Source organism: Anabrus simplex, chromosome 14 (genome assembly GCF_040414725.1).
Source record: "Anabrus simplex isolate iqAnaSimp1 chromosome 14, ASM4041472v1, whole genome shotgun sequence".
Taxonomy (NCBI): Eukaryota; Metazoa; Arthropoda; class Insecta; order Orthoptera; family Tettigoniidae; genus Anabrus; species Anabrus simplex.
Genome location: NC_090278.1, coordinates 90,573,392 through 90,593,486, shown reverse-complemented (window position 1 = coordinate 90,593,486; position 20,095 = coordinate 90,573,392). Strand labels below are relative to the sequence as shown.

The 20,095-nt window shown below is 39.4% G+C and overlaps 1 protein-coding gene across 2 annotated transcripts in view; it reads left to right on the top strand.

Moving 5' to 3' along the window:
* Positions 1 to 20,095, top strand: part of faf (ubiquitin carboxyl-terminal hydrolase-like faf) — a 299,786-nt gene that overhangs the window by 128,217 nt on the left and 151,474 nt on the right. For both annotated transcript variants that reach the window (XM_067158104.2, XM_067158103.2), the window contains exons 16-19: positions 15,194 to 15,534; positions 16,070 to 16,310; positions 18,324 to 18,461; positions 19,232 to 19,519. In XM_067158104.2, the coding sequence (XP_067014205.2) occupies positions 15,194 to 15,534; positions 16,070 to 16,310; positions 18,324 to 18,461; positions 19,232 to 19,519 (1,008 nt within the window). The remainder of the gene's footprint in view (positions 1 to 15,193; positions 15,535 to 16,069; positions 16,311 to 18,323; positions 18,462 to 19,231; positions 19,520 to 20,095) is intronic.

Below are 20,095 nucleotides of genomic sequence, written 5' to 3'. Positions count from 1 at the left end.
TGTTTAAACATCTTTAATGTTAATATTATTATTCTGCATGCTTCTTTTTTCCATAACACTTGAAATAATATTACTGTATTTACTTGCCTGTAGGACGTATTTTTTTCTCCAGATTTATACTTCCAAAATTGAGGGAGGGGGTTTAAAGCTGTTTATATTTTGATGCTACATAATACAAGATATTTAGTCGAAATAAACAGCGTTCACATGTTTGATCAACAATGATTCATCGCTAACCTCCTGCACAGAGATAAGTTCCGCTAAGACATAAGATGTTACCATAATGTGTTGGATGAGCATGGCCAGTAGAACAAGGAAAGCGCACGGTTTGAATACAAAATGGCTACCTGTAATCCTTGTTTTTTAAACTGGTGTATGTTTGTGCTTTACAAAGATATTTAGGCCTAAGAAAGGGGAAAATAACAATAATATAAAACATTAGAAAACCTAGGCCTACATTTTGTTGTTGAAATTGCAGGCCATCTTAGAGCATGTCAAGGTCACAAGCTGACAGACAACTTTGCGTGCATAAGAAACAGCTGTTACGAGCGCTAGCCCGGGACATCATCAGGTTGCGCAAACATACTTATGTACGTAGGCAAAATTAACAATTTTATTATAAAGCAGAATAACGCCAAATACTATGTCGCTTCTGTAGCAAAACGTTAAACAAAGAAAAATAGGATTTGATAAAAATAGCATCTCCTCAAGCAACCATACTGATACAAAAGTACACAAATACACACTAACAAATGACGGTGCCAATACTCATGTCACAGCCTGTGTAGGGGAAAGTATAAGCTGACTGAGAGCGAAGATACTTGCGCTCGCGTGCACAGGTATTTCTAGCACGGGCACTGCGTGTGCGGCGTGCTCTTCTTTGTCTTCACTGCCATCTTTGTTGCCAGAGTCTGTGCGTTTGTTCGATAGATCATAAGAGCCATCTAATGCACATGTCATTCCAGTCTTTTTAAAACTCTCTTCAACAATTTCAACAGTGATCAATCCCTAAGCACACACACTCCACTCACAGAAACATTCAAGCGAAGGCCTCTCGATTTTCCACCTTTTGTTATCTCATGCATGTTGTCCACCATCTAGTTGGTGTAAATTCTTCCCATATGATCCATGAAAAAATTGTTCATGGAGACATCTAATGGGTGCAAAACTAATGCAAGTCGTACACAGATGTAAATTTCTTTTGGAAAATCTTCTTTACACGGAGTTTATCATTCAAAAATGCAGTAGGGCAATAGGTTCCTGCAGTCTGCAGTTAGTGAAACTGTAAATCGTAACTTCTCAGCTCACGAGATTTTCATTAAAACACTTGATGCATCTGCTGTGTTTATTGTTGTTCTTGTGATTAGCATTGCCAATTTGCTATAGAAGAAATTCTTCTTCTTCAAGTCTTATCATGAAACAATGAAATTCTACCACTTTTTCTGTGTAGTCAGCTAGAAACCGTTGATATTGTGAAGTTCTTCTCAAACTTCAGTTGTTTTGACACATAAATCATACTGCCCAGTCATAGCTCTCCTTAAAATCTAAAGCTGAGATCCCTTGTTCTTTTGTTATCTCGCACACTGAGAATTGTAGCATTTCATGCCTCACAGGGTGACCAACTGTTTTGTGTTCCGTCAATCCAGTCTAACATTTTTTTTTTTTTTTTTTACTTTGATTCCTGCATTCCACAAATAGATTCATTAGCTTTCATTCGTCTTGCTGATTATGCCAAAACCTGATCATTTTAGGCTGTATGTCTCATGAGCTGCCGGTCTTACCCCATTTTTCAATGCAAACTCAACCGTCCTTAATTTAAGAGGCCATAACACTCATTGTGTGATTACTGTTATTCGTTTTCATGGTTCACATACAAGTTAGACTGGACGCAAGGAGAAAGGTATAATAGGAGCCAAGCAGCCAAAAAAAGTGGGCAGCTGTGGGAGAGCTTGGAGCCAGGCCACTTTCCAATGGACTAGAGCCAAGAAGGGTTGGGTATTGTTATGATTGCTGCACCATGTGCTTTCAGAGAGAATGTCACAGAAGCCCACAATGGGCAATGTTTCCGAATTCACAATGGTAGTGAGGAATCCATTGGTTTCCAGGAATTTTGTGTTTTGACTCTCAAAAATAGATAGGGGTATTATAGGCAATTGAGTCCTGTAGCTATAATGCATGTGCATACACATGCACATCCTTAATAAGTTTTTTACTCTTATGAGGTGGGGGGACCAGAAAACAAAGAACTGCAAAGAAATCTTTCAAGTGACCAGGCAGGTAGGGCAACCTTTAATTGTAAAACCCACATGTCTACACCACTTCTGCATTGCCTTTGGCCTGGGCTACTCTCACCCCGTACCCTACGTTTCTCAATGCCCTTCCAACTTCCAAGCTCTGTATCCGTGCGGCAGTGTGTAGTGTGTAGTTAGGAAGTGTCCAGTACACAAGGAGAAGTGAAAATGAGCAAGATAAGTTTTATGGCATCCTTCAAATTGAATGTATTAGAATTAGCTGCAGAAATTGTAATGAGAGCAGTGAGTCTTAATGCGAAGTGTAGCCGTGTTTGATTTGTTATGAGATTAACCAGAGACAATTTGTAGCAAGAAAAGCATCTCATTCCATTCGCGGTGTGAAGAAAGGAAAATACTAAAATGTTGAAATAACTGTTCTGGAGTGGGTTAGGGAAGCAAGAGACAACAGCAACGCTGTAATTCACAAAATGATACAGTTTAAAGTGTGTTAAATTGTACATCGTTTTGGTTTGTGAGGAAACATTTTATAACTAGAGGTTGGTCAGAATGCTTTATATGCAGGAATGGACTGACGATGGAATGGTACGAAGTCGGACGGCGAATTTCGATTTGATTTTTACATATTCGTGAAGGTCCTTTTAAGCTGAAACAGCTAGTGAAGGTGTGATTTTTCGCTGGTCCTTTTTAAAGGGGCATTTGGGAGCTCTATGTTGGCAGTGCGTGCTGCAAATTGTACAGTACATGCTGGCACACGTCAGCGCTCGCAGCCAGCAGCTGTCTTGCCTCGCCTTCTCTCTCCTCTCTTTCTGTTCTCTATTAACCCCCACCACATACGGCTGCCGACAGTTGTGTATATGGGACAGCAAGTTCTATTCTATACGGTCAAGTTCTCCACGACTGATGGCTGTTCCACCTACAGGCAATCGCATTGGATTCTTTGCTTTGTTATGACCACTTGCAATTTCATTACAGCTCTTATTAATTCCTGTTTGTCCAATCCTTGTCCAGTTTCCCTACGGGGTTGGGTATGAGGTGAGATGAATCTGTCGTGGCGGGTTTCTATGACTGGATGCCCTTCCTTACGTCAACCTCATCAGAGGAGTTAATGAGATTAAATGAATGACGTAATATATGATAGTAGGGAGAGGGTGAAACCCGTTGCCGGCACATTGCCTACTCCTGTCGAATAGCACCAAGGGATCGACTCAAGGCTTAACGTCTCCATCCGACAGACAAATCACCATCAACAGTGCCATATGCCCTCACTCCTTATGACCATTGCGGAGAGGTTTGGAATTTAATCCAGGCTTTTGGTATGCAATCTAGTGATTAGAAATTGTATACCACCACCTCCCGTACCCTGCCGGCCAACATTCTGATGGTGAACATATTTTCGACCAACGGGACTCGAACCGGCTAACCTCAGTGTCAGACTGTTCAGACTTCAGCGCCTTAACTATCATGGCCACCAGGCGGGTAGCTCTTATTAATGCCTACAGTGTTAATATTCAGGAAGCTACAGAGCTTTCTGATAAAGAGCAAAGCATGTATATACAAATAAAGACAACGTTTGATGCAATTTTGGAGAAAAAATGCGAACTTATTCAGGAGGAAGAAGCAGTTTTCGTTGATTCAGAAGACAAAGATGGCATTGAGGAGGGAACATCACTGAAAAAAGCGAACATGGAGAGGAGTTTACCAAAGATAACATGTCTTTTTATGGCCGAGGAAACCCTGTAAGTTCGTGGAAGATAATGATTCAGAATCATTGTTGGACATGTATCAAAAAATAAAGGAACGAGGATCTCTGTACGGAAGTATAAGAAGACTCAGACAAATTTAAAATACACTTTTTACATCCATCAATGGGTGATGTAGATGTTGATTCCCATAGGGAATCTGAAATATTTGTCTCGAATGAGTAAATTTACAATACCAATATATGTGTGCTATTTACCAACTGATGGGCCCAACTTAGCACACTGGGGCGAAATGCTGGCAACCAGGAATGAGTTAGCTGGAAAATTTATGTCCAATAACGGACCATTTATATTGGTATTCCATCAATGGCTACAAAAGAGAATAATACTTAATATATCCAACTATTCAGTTAACTTTGTAACGAATGTCGTACAAGTGCGTATATATGTTATGCAAGTGTATTGGACAAATTCCTTCTTACAAAGGACCGGTACGAAGTCGGACGGCAAATTTTTTCAGTGTTTTCCATGTGAAAGAAGAGTTCACCAAGGCAAGGATGCATTATTTATATTGGCACAAAATCAAACATTGAGCATTGGATTGGTGAGGGTAGAGTTGTATTGCCCCAAACACTTTCTACAGAATGACTCCTACTTGGCAAACTATAAAAGGTGTTCGAAAAATTGGGTTCCAAAAAGTAACCAAACTAGTCAGGAAAACATTTAAAACAGACAAAGAAGTTCGACATGAAGTGGCTAAAAAGTTTGTAACAATCATTAATGAATTGCAAGAAGAGAAAGAGACCCCGGATGCCAATACCTGGAATTTGGACCCGTCCCAATTTGACTATGAAATGGCAACTGAGAAAAGTTATGATTTTCCTGGTGTGAAGGACGTTCTTACTACGCTTATTTGCCAAAATAATTGTACGCACTCCCACACAGTGCAATATCACATTTCCAAAGCTGGAGAAATCTGACATTTGTTCTTAATCGTTTTCCAAGAAATTAATGGAAAGTTTGGACCTAGCGCACAAGAAAGTATCAAAGCTTACATGGATGCCTTTAAATATGTCTGTTTATTTTTTAATACAATTTTGCTTTACATTGCACCGACACAGATAGGTTTTATGGCAATGATGGTATAGGAAAGGCCTAGGAGTGGGAAGGAAGTGGCCGTGGCCTTAATTAAGGTACAGCCCCAGCATTTGCCTGGTGTGAAAATGGGAAACCACGGAAAACCATCCTCTGGTCTGCCGACCATGGGATTCGAACCCACTAACTCCCGGATACAAGCTCACAGCTGCACACCCCTACTGCACGGCCAACTCGCATGGCTAATATGTCGTCATTGATTAGTTCCAAAAGTTTTCCATCCGCAGTTATAGGAAGACGGAAGAAATTATCTTCTCGTAGATTCATTCAGTGGTCAGGGCAAAAAATGCACAACTTTAATCTCTGACGAACAAACATGTACGAATTGAATACATACCGAATAGAAGTATGTATCTTCGCCAGCCGTGTGATCTTGGACTCTTCCGATAACTAAAATGTTCAGTCCGTCAAGTGGAAGACATATGCCGAGTAAGTAATTTACACTCTTCCGATAACTAAAATGTTCAGTCCGTCAAGTGGAAGACATATGCCGAGTAAGGAATTTACACGGCCAATCAAAATCAAAACCCAAAAACTAGCCAAATGGTAGCATATAACCAATTACAAGCTGATTGTTTTGTACCAATGCTGAAATATGCTTGGAAAGTCGGTGGTTATTCCATTACTGACAATATACCACTAATTTCATTCTGTCTCGCAAACTTATTTTCATGATTTGACTGATAAAAAGTGTGCTGGAAATGACTGTAACAATTTTCCGTTTATAAGGTGCGCACATGCCTTTGCTGGCGAGATGTAGTGTTTACAGTGCACTATGTCTTCTGGTATGGGCTATGTCAAATTTGTTACTTTCATTGACCTGTCACAGTCTCATCCTTGGCTTTGACGATATGAAAGTGACTGAGGTATGAGTGATGCTAGTAATACCATTCCTTATGCAGCCAGTCCCTGTTATGAATGGTGTGAAAATATCGCTCATAGGGTCAGTTGGTGCATACATTTCAGTGGGCTTGGCAGACTGATATGTAAGAGCAACTGCTGGCTCGGTGAGGAAAACAACGGGAAACTACCTCGCTCCTCGTTTCCCTAGTACGCCTCTTCAGTGACGCCTAGGCTGTTTATGACAGCTGTTGGGGAAGCTGCAGAGGATCAAACCAGCCTTCGGGCTGATTACCCAACATACACATACAAGGTGCGCACATTGTTTTCTTGTGTATTGTTATTCACATTTTGTGTTACATTTTCACTATCATGCCATGAACAATGAACCAATGCCAGACTGTGTTAAAATAGTCATTTCTTGAATAATTTGAATGTCATGATGATGCAGATGATATTTGATTTTGTATTATTTGTATGTTAAGTAGTGGATTGTAAACCATTTTTATTTATTTATTCCATAATGAATTCATCTTTTTAAGTAAAATATCCCCCAACTAACGTCAGTCTTAACCCACCATCCCATGTACACAACTTTAGGCAACCATATGTGGTGGGGGTTAGTGAAGAACCGAACAAGTGGAGAGAAGACAGTGCTGGTTATGAGCACTGATGTGTGCCAGCATGTACTGTACAATTCATGGTGCGCACCACCAACTTGGAGCTCCCAAAGACCCCCTTAAAAAGGACCAGCGAAAAATTAAATTCCACTGCCTGTTTCAGCTTAAAAAGACTTTTACTAATACGTAAAAATTGAATCGACATTTGCAGTCGGACTTTGTACTGTTCCCTTGTAAGTTCGTGGAGAAGGACACCACTGTGCCAGTACCTTCAGCCAGATTATAACGAGAAGGTAATCGAATTTTCTGTTTTATTGCAAGACTTAAGACATTTAAACGCTGTGCAGCCTTGAACTGTTTGTCCTAATATTAATTTTTGTTTAAATAAAGTATAGATTTACATTGCTATCATGTGTGTTGATTTAAATTCTTTAGATGTTCTTTTTTTTTTTAATTGCGCTAACCTCACCCATTATACCCTTTGTTATTTTGAATTCGAAAATTGGGAATAAAGGGGGTGGTATAGGCGAGTAAAAACGGTAGTCTTTTTATTATTTTATAGCTTGTTTTTTCTTGTAGACATTATTTCCTTATTAAAATGTACTTCTTTATAATGAATTTGTAACGTTTTTTTTTTTTTTTTTGGCAAAAATCGTATGTGCTAAAAATGTTAAACTCTCTGATTGTATTTTGTAGTTGTGGTGTTCAGAGAGGTATACATGCTCCTAAAATAAAGTAAAAGTATAATGCTCATTACCCCAGATTAAGAATATATTTGAGACCTAAAACGTATTTGTGGAATGTTGCATTGTGTGGTAGTGAAACAAGGTCCATAACCTGCTACACAAGGAAAGAGTACAAAGGGCTTTGCCTTGAAGAGATAGGTTAGTTGGTCTTGATCTGAGAAATACCACAACATGTTCATTTATCTCTTGAGGGAGGTGTTCAGAATAAAAATTTTTCAGGAAAAGCAAGGGGTCGCAATGAAAAACGGATTTAAAAGGTGTAGGATTTACTGGAGATCATTGACCCAGTGTGGAGGACTACATCAAACTAGGCTGAGGAGTGAGGCAGATCGTTCTTCACCGTAACTGTCGTGAGGCGATCACAGAGGACTGGCAGGTTGAATCTGGAGGACCAGGTGGTTTTAATAATAATAATAATAATAATAATAATAATAATAATAATAATAATAATAATAATAATAATTGACATTCAAATTCTTACATTACAAGAAACTCGATATGTAGACGAAAATTACATGGAATCAGGGAACTACAGAATTTATAAAGGGAAGCCAGAAATATCCTTCCCCAGAACTCCATTGTAGTTCGGCACAGCCTTTGCAGTCAAGAAAAGCCTTCCTTACCAATTGTGTATTCAATTTCACGTCTCCTTCTGAAAGAATCTCACTCCCTTTGATCAAATCGTGAAACGAAGTGTACACATTAATCAATGCCCATGCTCCCACAAATAATCACAATTGGAAAGATCCACGTAAAGTAAATGAATGCTGGGAACTGCTGGAGGAAGTTTCAAATAAGATCCCAAAACACCCTGTCAAAATACTGTTAGGAGACTTCAATGCACAAATTGGTAGAGAAAAGAAATTTAGGAGCATAGTAGGATTATATCCAGCACATAACAGAACAAACAGAAATGGAGAAAGATTAATAGACTTCTGCAAAATCCTCAATTTAAAACTGTCAACACACTTCTTGGCCCTACCCAGAAAGGAAATGACCTTGAGATCCCCCAATCATATCTAGGCAAATTTCAAATTGATCACCAGGCAAAACCAAAAAAGAAGTCGTGAATGTTAAAGTAAAAAAAGGAATTAGAGATTCAGATCATTACCTGTCCTTAGTAAAAGTGAAGTTTCAGCCTAACAGGTCCAAAATGTAAACATTGAAAATGCCAAAAATTGACCCGGAATTTTTCAAATTAAATTCCAATATTTTTCTTGCAAATTTATCAATGTCCCCTCAGACTGGAATAATCTAAAAAAAATATAGTATGCTCTAGCCCAGAAAATTGGCACACTGTCTAGGAAACGGATACACAGATGGTGGAATGACATGTAACAAAGCAATAGAACTACGACTGCTTCATTCTTTAGGATATATTAATCTCCGTGGTATAAGAAACACATACACACACCCCTTCATTATAGACTGCTATACCATTCAGCGTTCAGTCTGCAAGCGTATGCGAATTAATTAAACGCCTCCACAAACCTCTATTTGTAACTGAACTCCGTGGCCTCGTTTATATCATTAGAAACTGAGTCTAACCATCGTTGTCTTGGACTCGTCTTACTTCTCTTATCCTCCATGACAGAGTTCATTAACCTCTTAGTAACCTATTTCATATATTCATATTCACATATTCATTTTCTAAGAAAAATTAAAGATAATTTTATAACTGGCTCTACACGTAATGTAACCGAAAAAAATTTCCTTGATACCATAATTCAACAAAGTTCTGCAGCTTTCCCTTTGTTCCTATCCATATGGCCTATCTAGATCTACAAAATTCTATACTTATCCCGAACTTTCACCCAGTAAATGAAATGAAATGGCATATGGTTTTTTAGTGCCGGGAGTGTCCGAGGACATGTTCGATTAGAACATGGCAAATATGGAATTCTCATAAATCTGAAATCAAATGGCAAGAATTCCTTAAAGTACAGAAGGAAACATCCAAAATTATTAGAGCAACAAAACGAAAATAAGACCAAACCCGTCTGAAGGAAATAGACCAAGACTTCCAGAAAAATAACTCCAGAAATGACTACAAGAATTTTAAAGAAGAGCCCTAAAATTACCAAGTGCCCAGTCTTTGCTTCAAACATCCAGACGGATCATTAGAAACAAATAACAAAGAAAACTGCAAACTTCTTGTAGACTACTATAGAAGTCTATTAAATTGTGAAAGTCCACAAAACCAATTAACCTTTGAGAAACCTACACAAAATCCAGACTCAGAACCTCCCACTGTAGAAGAAATCAAGCAAGTAATTCAAGAATTGAAAGATAATACAGCACCAGGAGAAGATGGGGTAATTGCTAAAATGTTGGAAACAGGTGGTGAGAAAATGGCTTACGCAATTCAAGAAATCATCCAGAACATTTGGAATACTGAGAAAATTCCAGAAGACTGGAAATGTGCACTAATTCACCCACTCCACAAGAAAGGGGGTAAATCAGATATAAACAATTACAGAGGGATTTTCTTACTATCAGTTGTCTAGAAAATTTTCTCTATTGCCTTATTGAATAGATTAGAAAAACAAACCGACCACATCATTGGAGAACATCAGGCAAGGTTTTGAAAAGGAAGATCATGCCCAGAACAAATCTTAATCCTAAAAACTATTTTACAAATTTGTAAAACAAAACAAACAATAATTACCTTTGTCAACTTCAAAAAAGCTTATGATTCAATAAACCGACAGACTCTGTTGAATAGAAATTGAAAAATTTTAAGTCGACAGAAAAACAAGGGAATTGATCAAGCAAACTCTGTCAGGCACAACAGCGAAAGTTAAATTTTTAAGAGAAATTTGAGCCATTTGAAATCACTATGGGTCAGACGAGACGATGGATTATCACCACTACTATTCAATCTTGTTCTGGAAAAAGTGGTTCAAGAATGAGAAAATGAAACTAAAGGTATCAATATTGGTAGACTTCTCAAAAACAAATTTCACCTTGATTGCTTCGCCTTTGCAGATGACTTGGCAATTCTCTCCAACAACAAACAAGAAGCACTCCAGTCCTTAGAAAAACTTCATGAAATAGTGGCTAGAACAGGTCTGGAAATTTAATATGAAAAGACAAAGTGTATGGCAGGTACGAAATCAGGATTTAACAACCATCCCCTAATCACTAGATATGGGAAAATCTCCCAAGGAGATATATTCAAATACCTAGGTGAAATTATACAACCAAATGGGATAAATCAGCAAGCAAAGAAAGAAAGAATTACAAAATTACAAAAAGCATACAAAATTGTCTGGAGCAGATACAGCAAAAATCTATATCTTAAAACGCAAAATTATGACACTACAACACAGTTGTCAAACTAGAAGCCCTTTATGCATCAGAAACTCTTTATAATTGGTGGCAGGTCACAAATAAAAAACATCGAAAAACAAGAGAGGAAAATTCTAGGACCTAAATGCGAAAATGGTAATTGGATGAAAAAGAAATCTATCAAGTAATAGAAAAAATCAGACACCATTAGAAAAAGATTTAGATTCTATGATCACCTGTTCAGGATGGATAACAATAGGCTAACAAAGAAAATAGTAAATCTTGCTGTATCTGTAAAAATCACAACTGGCTTACAGAAATAAACAAAAATGTTCAGGAAATTGCTATAAATGAAGAAATCTTGCAAGACAGAAAAAAATTCAGAAATCTGATCAACCTTAAAGACAAGATACAGGACGGACAGAAGAACACAAAGAGAAGTACAGCGGAAGGATGAAGAGATTTTAGGAAGACAAGAAGAAACGTTCACGTTTGTGGGTTACTGTAGTCACGTCCTAGTTCGTGAACCATGGGCAACGGCTGAGTGGCCTAGTAAGTGTCCTGAGAGTCGGGATACCAGTTGCTATGGAATGGGAGTGGGCATCTCGGACATATTCTGAGTCATGGCCCTCCTTGTGTTCAGGCGGCTAGGACTATACAATTCACCGGTGGTCCATAACCCGATAGAGGAGAGGTCCTCACTTGGACTATGTGCAAGTAGGGTAGCATCCTGCTTCATGAATTTACCGAGCTCAGAACATTTTAAGCAAGCCTCGGACCTATGGGAGTAATGGAGTCCCACTCCCATTTGACAGGCTAGGGACTCCTTGGAAACAACTTGGTGAGCGAAATGGAATTCGATGGGGAGCTATCAATATTAATGGGGCTTATGGAAGAAAGAAGGTGGAACTGGCTGAGTCAGCAAAGAGGATACATCTGGATGTGCTAGGAGTAAGTGATATTCGGGTAAGGGGAGATAACGAGGAAGAGATAGCAGATTATAAAGTGTACTTAGACGGGTGTTAGAAAGGGAAGGGCAGAGTCTGGGGTAGGGCTCTTTATCAGGAATACCATTGCACGCAACATAGTTTCTGTTAGGCACGTAAATGAGCGAATGATGTGGGTAGATTTGTCAGTTGGGGGAATTAGGACAAGAATTGTGTCCGTGTATTCACCATGCGAGGGTGCAGATGAGGATGAAGTTGACAAGTTTTATGAAGCATTGAGTGACATCGTGGTCAGGGTCAACAGCAAGGATAGAATAGTGCTAATGGGCGATTTCAATGCGAGAGTTGGGAATAGAACTGTAGGATACGAATGGGTGATAGGTAAATGTGGGGAAGATATGGAAGCAAATGGGAATGGGAAGCGTTTGCTGGACTTCTGTGCTAGTATGGGTTTAGCTGTTACGAATACATTCTTCAAGCATGAGGCTATTCACCGCTATACATGGGAGGCTAGGAGTACCAGATCCATTATAGACTATATCTTAACAGACTTTGAATTCAGGAAATCTGTTAGGAATGTACGAGTTTTTTGCGAATTTTTCGATGATACAGACCACTATCTGATCTGTAGTGAACCAAGTATCTCTAGGCCTAGGGTAGAGAAAGTGGAAATCGTGTCTGCAAACGAATAAGGGTAGAAAATCTCCAGGACGGCGAAATTAGACGGAAGTATATGGATATGATTAGTGAGAAGTTTCAAACAGTAGACAGTAAGCAGGTTCAGGATATAGAAAGTGAATGGGTGGCATACAGGGATGCTGTAGTAGAAACAGCAAGGGAATGCCTAGGAACAACTGTGTGTAAAGATGGGAGAAGGCGAACATCTCGGTGGAATGATGAAGAAAGAGCAGCCTGTAAACGTGAAAGGAAGGATTATCAGAAATGGCTCCAAACAAGGGCCGAGGCAGACAGTGATTTGTATGTAGATAAAAGAAACAGAGTGAAGCAAATAGTTGTTGAATCCAAAAAGAAGTCATGGGAAGATTTTGGTAATAACCTGGAAAGGCTAGGTCAAGCAGCAGGGAAACCTTTCTGGACAGTAATAAAGAATCTTAGGAAAGGAGGGTAAAAGGAAATGTGTTTTGAGTAATTCAGGTGAACTCATAATAGATCCCAGGGAATCACTGGAGAGGTGGAGGGAATACTTTGAACATCTTCTCAATGTAAAAGGAAATCATCATAGTGCAAACAGCCAAGCTCATGGGGAAGAGGAAAATGATGCTGGTGAAATTATGCTTGAGGAAGTGGAAAGGATGGTAAATAAACTCCATTGTCATAAAGCAGCAGGAATAGATAAAATTAGACCTGAAATGGTGAAGTATAGTGGGAAGGCAGGGATGAAATGACTTCATAGAATAGTAAAATTAGTGTGGAGTGTTGGTAAGGTACCTTCAGATTGGACAAAAGCAGTAATTGAACCTATCTATAAGCAAGGGAACAGGAAGGATTGCAACAACTATCGAGGTATCTCATTGATTAGTATACCAGGCAAAGTATTAACTGGCATCTTGGAAGGAAGGGTGCAATCAGTCGTTGAGAGGAAGTTGGATGAAAACCAGTGTGGTTTCAGACCCCAGAGAGACTGTCAGGATCAGATTTTCAGTATGTGCCAGGTAATTGAAAAATGCTACGAGAGGAATAGGCAGTTGTGTTTATGTTTCGTAGATCTAGAGAAAGCATATGACACAGTACCGAGGGAAAAGATGTTCATTATACTGGGGGACTATGGAATTAAAGGTAGATTATTATAATCAGTCAAAGGCATTTATGTTGACAATTGGGCTTCAGTGAGAGTTGATGGTAGAATGAGTTCTTGGTTCAGGGTACTTACAGGGGGTTAGACAAGGCTGTAATCTTTCACCTTTGCTGTTCGTAGTTTACATGGATCATTTGCTGAAAGGTATAAAACGACAGGGAGGGATTCAGTTATGTGGAAATGTAGTAAGCAGTTTGGCCTATGCTGACGACTTGGTCTTAATGGCAGACTGTGCCGAAAGCCTGCAGTCTAATATCTTGGAACTTGAAAATAGGTGTAATGAGTATGGTATGAAAATTAGCCTCTTGAAGACTAAATTGATGTCAGTGGGTAAGAAATTCAACAGAATTGAATGTCAGATTGGTGATACAAAGCTAAAACAGGTCGATAATTTCAAGTATTTAGGTTGTGTGTTCTCCCAGCATGGTAATATAGTAAGTGAGATTGAATCAAGGTGTAGTAAAGCTAATGCACTGAGCTCACAGTTGCGATCAGCAGTATTCTGTAAGAAGGAAGTCAGCTCCCAGTCGAAACTATCTTTACATCAGTCTGTTTTCAGACCAACTTTGCTTTACGGGAGCGAAAGCTGGGTGGACTCAGGATATCTTATTCATAAGTTAGAAGTAACAGACATGAAAGTAGCAAGAATGATTGCTGGTACAAACAGGTGGGAACAATGGCAGGAGTGTACTCGGAATGAGGAGATAAAGGAATGAACTTGATTGAGGAAGCTGTGCGCATAAAACGGCCTCGGCTGTGGGGTCATCCGAAGCGAATGGAGGCGCATAGTTTACCAAGGGTAATAATTGACTCTAATATGGAGGGTAAGACAAGTAGAGGGAGACCAAGACTATGATGGTTAGACTCAGTTTGTAACGATTTAAAGATAAGAGGTATAGAACTAAATGAGGCCACAAAACGCTAGTTGCAGATCGAGGTTTGTGGAGACGTTTAGTAAATTCTCATAGGCTTGCAGACTGAACGCTGAAAGGCATAACAGTCTATAATGATTATGTATGTATGTATGTATGTATGTATGTATGTATGTATGTATGTATGTATGTATGTATGTATGTATGTAAGAAGAAACGTTGTGCTAAATAAGTTCACACGCTCCTTAATTGGGATTACGAATCATAATAATAATAATAATAATAATAATAATAATAATAATAATAATAATGTTGCTTGCTCTACGTCCCACTAACTACATTTACGGTTTTCGGAGACGCCGAGGTGCCGGAATTTAATCCCACAAGAGTTCTTTTATGTGCCAGTGAATCTACCGATATGGGGCTGACGTATTTGAGCACCTTCAAATACCACCGGAATGAGCCAGGATTGAACCTACCAAGTTAATGTCAGAAGGCCAGCGGCTCAACCGTTTGACCCACTCAGCCCGGTGACCAGGTGTTTATTATGTAGGTTAATTGAGAGTCGGGTGAGATGGATCTGAGAACTGCATCGGACCACTGCAAGGTCTGATGACCAAAAGAAAGGTTATTTTATCTCTGGATTTTTAATTACATTTTCAAGTGGTCTTCCCCCCCCCCTGTGATGAGGGGCATGATAACTGAGTGGCATTGTTGCTGGGTTCCTGACAAGGCATCTGCTGTTTGAATGTCTGCCAATGCATTGTAGGTTTTTAAAAAATGAAGAGTCACGTTGCTATGGTTCAGATTCCACGTAAAACTGGAGATCGGTCATATCAACAGACAGGTAAAACAGCTAGCTTGCTTTGCTTTCCTCCATCCACCTCTTAGGTCTTTTTTGACATTTTCGTTTGATAGATTTAAACATAATTGGTAATGATGTTGTTTTTTTAGGTGGTGACTAATAGTGGTGAAGAAATTGCAAATCGTGCCATTGAGCTGTTAAAGGAGGTGAACACGAACCTTGGCCCTCGGCTACAGGCGTCGATCCTGGATTTTCACGAGACATACATATCAGAGTGCCTAGATCGCCTGCGAGCTCACTATGACACTGTGTCGGTGCTAAGCAAAGAAGGAGAGAATGTAACAAGCAAGGAGCTGGACGATAATGCAGTGGTAAACCGGTTGCGAGGGGAAGCAGTCAAGATGTGTCGTGTCATGAAAGTTCTACAGGAATACATTGGAGAATGCGATGGAGACTTCTCTGTAGAAAGGAAAATCCTGCCACTCCACAGGCAAGTGTTTATAATAGAGGCATGAAAATATCGCAACTACAATAAACTCAGTGAAAATATGAAGCATGAATTTTTGCTCTTTTTGTAGTGGCTCCCCATTAAGGCCAGATCATTGACAGCAAATTCATGCTGTCTGCCAATGTATTGTAGGTTTCTTGAAATGAAGACTCGTGTTCCTATGGTTGAGATTCAATTTAAAACTGGAGATCAATCATGATATCAACAGCATTAAACTGTATATTCAGCAAAATACAAGCAATTTCACAGAATATAGAGACATAGTTTTGCTATTCGTCCAGTTTGTCCCTTACTCCTCCTCTGTAAATTATCAGACAGGACTTCTGGACAAATGACAGTGTCCGAGTTTGGTATTGTAGGAAACACCAAAATTTTCAGATAAATACACTAGATTTCTTGTATCATATGTATTAATTTGATGTAAATAATACAGGTATTTATATTTTTTTTCCTTACTTTCCTCTAGTGTTGTCTTACTGTTTGAAAATTAATATAACTAATTGAGTATTGCTTATAGGGCGTGTCGCGGAAAACATCTGACATTGCTCATCAGATTCCCAAATCCAGGACGTACCCTTGAGGATGTGGATATCTTCACGCATAGTAATGACACATTGGCAGCGTTGCGACGGCAAATTCTTCGTAGGGTTAAAGCAAGTGGTGCCAATGTTAAGTTGGACCTCTTTGTGAATGGCGAACACCTAGAACCTTCAGAAGATCGAAAACTGCTATCGCAGATCCCACTGAGAGATAAAACGGTGAGTTCTTCATTATAATAAACTCCTTGCCTTACCTAACAACATTCTCTAAAGTGCGAAAACAATTTGTATCTTCTAGGAGACCTGTAGTTCTGATTTTTTGTTGAGTACAGATAGGGTTAACTGCAATGTTTGGGTTTTGTAGTTACGATCTTCCATTTGGGTGAAGGTGGGTTTGAATCCCTCCATCTATAGTCTTGAAGATGGTTTTCTATGTTGTTCCATTTTCACACCATGCAAATGCTGGAGCTTTACCTTAAGGCCTCAACTGGTCAGTTAACGTGCGAGTTGGCCATGCTGTTAGGGGTTCACAGCTGTGAGCTTGCATCTGGGAGATAATAGGTTCGAACCCCGCTGTTGGCAGCCCTGAAAATGGCCTCTTGCTTCCCACTCCTAGGCCTTTCCTATCCCATCGTCGTCATAAGACCTATTTGTGTCGGAGCAACATAAAGCAAATTCTGGAAGAAAAAAGAAATGGTGCGTACTTGCCCTTTCCCATCCTTGCATCGCCAAAATCCTTCAGTATGTTAGTGCAACGTTAAACCACTAGCAAAATAACTTTTTTTTTTTTTTTTTTTTAGCCCTTTATTTTTTTCACAGATTTTTGATACTGCTGATAATACCTATTCCACTGAACATTTTTGAAAAATTTCCTCAAAAATAGTTTTGTAATTGCTTGGTAGAATAAGTTTCTTACATATATTTCAAACTTGAAATTCTAGCTCTTAAGAACATTTTTCAGTGTAACCTCCTCCTAATGGAGCCATGTTTGTATGGCATTATTTTAAGATTCCTTTGAATTCTCCTTTTCTTTTTCCTCTTCTTCTTTTAGACGTCCACTTCTGATAATTGGCCTCATCCAGTTTCTTTCATGCCATCTTCTGTTGAACTATCTATATCCATTTCCTCCCGGCATGACTTTTTGTCGTCATGTCTTCTTGTCTTATCGGCAGGCACTTCTTCGTAATTCTTGGGTGGGATGTACACTGTATCAGAACTTCGGACTACTTGATTACTTCTCGCCACATGATCTGCCAATTGCCACCTGAGCTTCTTTTAAATAATCCCTACTTATAAAAGCAGATCAATAAGTAACTCTCAAAGAACTATGCTTTTTTTGTTTTACAAAATATTTAATGAGTAGGAGAAACAAAACTACTATTTAAAAAAAACGCGTTTTACTTTTCATCATGTGAACCAAGTCTTGAGATAGTTCTTTCATCATACGACAAGAAGTTGAATAACTCTGCTCGCTGTTAGTACACCCCCATGTGCACAACCTATTTCACTTCTTCATCTGAACCAAGGCACTGACCTAGGAGTTCCTTTTGGTTTTACATCGCACCTTCCTTGACAGGTGTTATGGCAACATTGGGATAGGACAGAGTTCGGATTGGGAAGGAAGTGATCTTGGCCTTAATGAAGGTACAGCCCCAGCATTTGCCTGGTGTGAAAATAGGGAAACAATGAACAACCAGGCTGCTGACTGTGGGGTTTGAACCCACTATCTCCTGAATGCAAGCTCACAACTGCATGAACCCAAACTGTACAGTCAACTTGCTCAGTCCTACCAATTTCTTTGGTGGTCTTGAGGAGATGAAAATAAGGCGATGCAAGGTGTGGACTGTATGATAAGATTGAGTAGATGTCAGCCAGTTTTCATTTGTGCATTCAAATCTAGCTATACTTCTTCCTCTTTGCAATCTGTTCCCCTGGTGTACTGAAACGCATATGTTGCTTGGGACAAATTTTAAAGCTTTCTGACAGGGCTGTCTGCAAGAGCTCATACTGCCTCAACTTTGAATGTGTGTATTTTTAAAATGCTCAGAATTTCATACAAAATAAGTTTCTCATCTCGATGGATATAGCAGGTCATACTCTGAGCTTTAACGTTTTATCAATATTGTGACTTACTACCTGCCATCCTTGTTGTACCACTTGTGGAAAAGACATTTTTGACCTTTGAATGCACATGATTTGATATGCATATTTCATTACTCATGTACTTCGCAGGTGCTGACGGCAAAGCTGTCTCAAGTCAACTCAAACATGCCTAGCTCACCAGACAGTAGTTCAGACAGTTCAACCAGCTCTCCCCAGCACCCTTACGATGGCCCTAACCTGGAGGCGGAGAACAGCTTACCTGGAGTGGTAAGGAATACGAATCTGCATGTAAATACTTCAGAAACAAATGGAAGGCAATAACCGCCATATAGCTCGTTGTTCTACTGAACATTTGGTTCACACTTCCCTTTTAACATGCTATTGGCACCACACAGACAGAGACTAGACTATGCTTTTGTGTTATGGGATCCATTGACGGGAAGCAGTCCTAATATCATTTCAAATAATGTGTGCACCCCTGTTTCTTAGCTCAGTTCCAGAAAAAGAAGTGCTCTTAAGTATTTGCATCTATTTGCTAAACAGTGCAGTGAAAACTTCTTGTAAATGACCACTTATAGTTCTATGAAAATTCTGTCTATTTTTAGAGAGTACAGTTGCTTAACAGGGAGAAAAAGCTTAGAAGAAAGTTAGAAAACCATACAAGGAACACCACAGGCCAGTTTTGATTGTATAGTCCTAACTGCTTGAGTACAAGGAGGGTCATTACTCAGAGTATGTATGAGATGCCTACTCCTTTTCCGTAGCAGCTAGTATCTTGATTCTCAGCACCACTTACTAAGCCGTTCAGCTGCATTGGTGGTGTCAGTGTACCAGGTCATTTGTTACATTTCAGGAATCTCTTAAATTGTTTACTAATATTTGAGGACTGGTTCTGTTTTTTAATAATGTAATAATCAGAGGTGTGAAACTATACGAGCCACGAATCTGGTTGAAAATAGAGATTTTTGGGATTCTTCTTCTTCTTTGCTTATGATTAGGAATGAATTCTCTAATACAGTATTGCTTTGCATGGGCAGCTGATGTCTCAGCGACCGCAGTGTGCCCAGTTCTTCTTTCAGCTGGCAGATCTTGGCTGCTCGCTGCAGTACCCGCCCCTTCGAGATGGTGCGCGCATGTTGCTGAAGCTGGTACCTCCAGACACGTACACCGTTGAGTGTCTGCAGAACCTGTTCCAGAACCATGCCCATGGAGCATCCATGATGGTAGAGCAAACCACGTGTGGAGGTGGTGGTCTCGTGCAACCCATGACTGTGGAGAGCATGTTCTTCGGCTCATCGCCTTCACAAGTGCTCTATAACCTGGAGGTAGGTCCCCTCTTTCCCTGTAGAAAATGAAAAAGCAGGGCCCCTGTATGATTATTCAAGAATTCATCCAAATTAAAATCTCATTACGATTTACAAGTAATGAATATACCATATTGGTCCAGATATAAGGTATTCTCATACATAAAACAAGGTATTCTCATGCATAAAACAACTCTAAATATTTTGAAGCTATTTACAAGTAAAGTTTAAATGATGTTATTACATGTTTGACTACTCCAGTAACTGTGATGTGATGTGTAGCCTCTAAAGTGGCCTGGAGCAGATTTTTCTAGTCGACACCCATAGGCAGCTGGCATGCTTGGGTGTGAAGATGATGGTATTAAGGTAGAAAGAGGGTAAAACCTAGTTCCAGCACATAGTATGCCTGCTCCTGCTTGATGTCTCCGTCCAACAGTAGAATCGCCATCAACAGTGTCGTATGCTCTCTCTCCATATGAACATTGCTGAAGTTTTTGAATGCTTCTGGCATGCAGTTTAGTGATTGGAAACTATATACCATAAACTTCTTCCCTGCCAGCCAAGATTCTAATGTTTTGTTTTAAAATTTTTATTTTT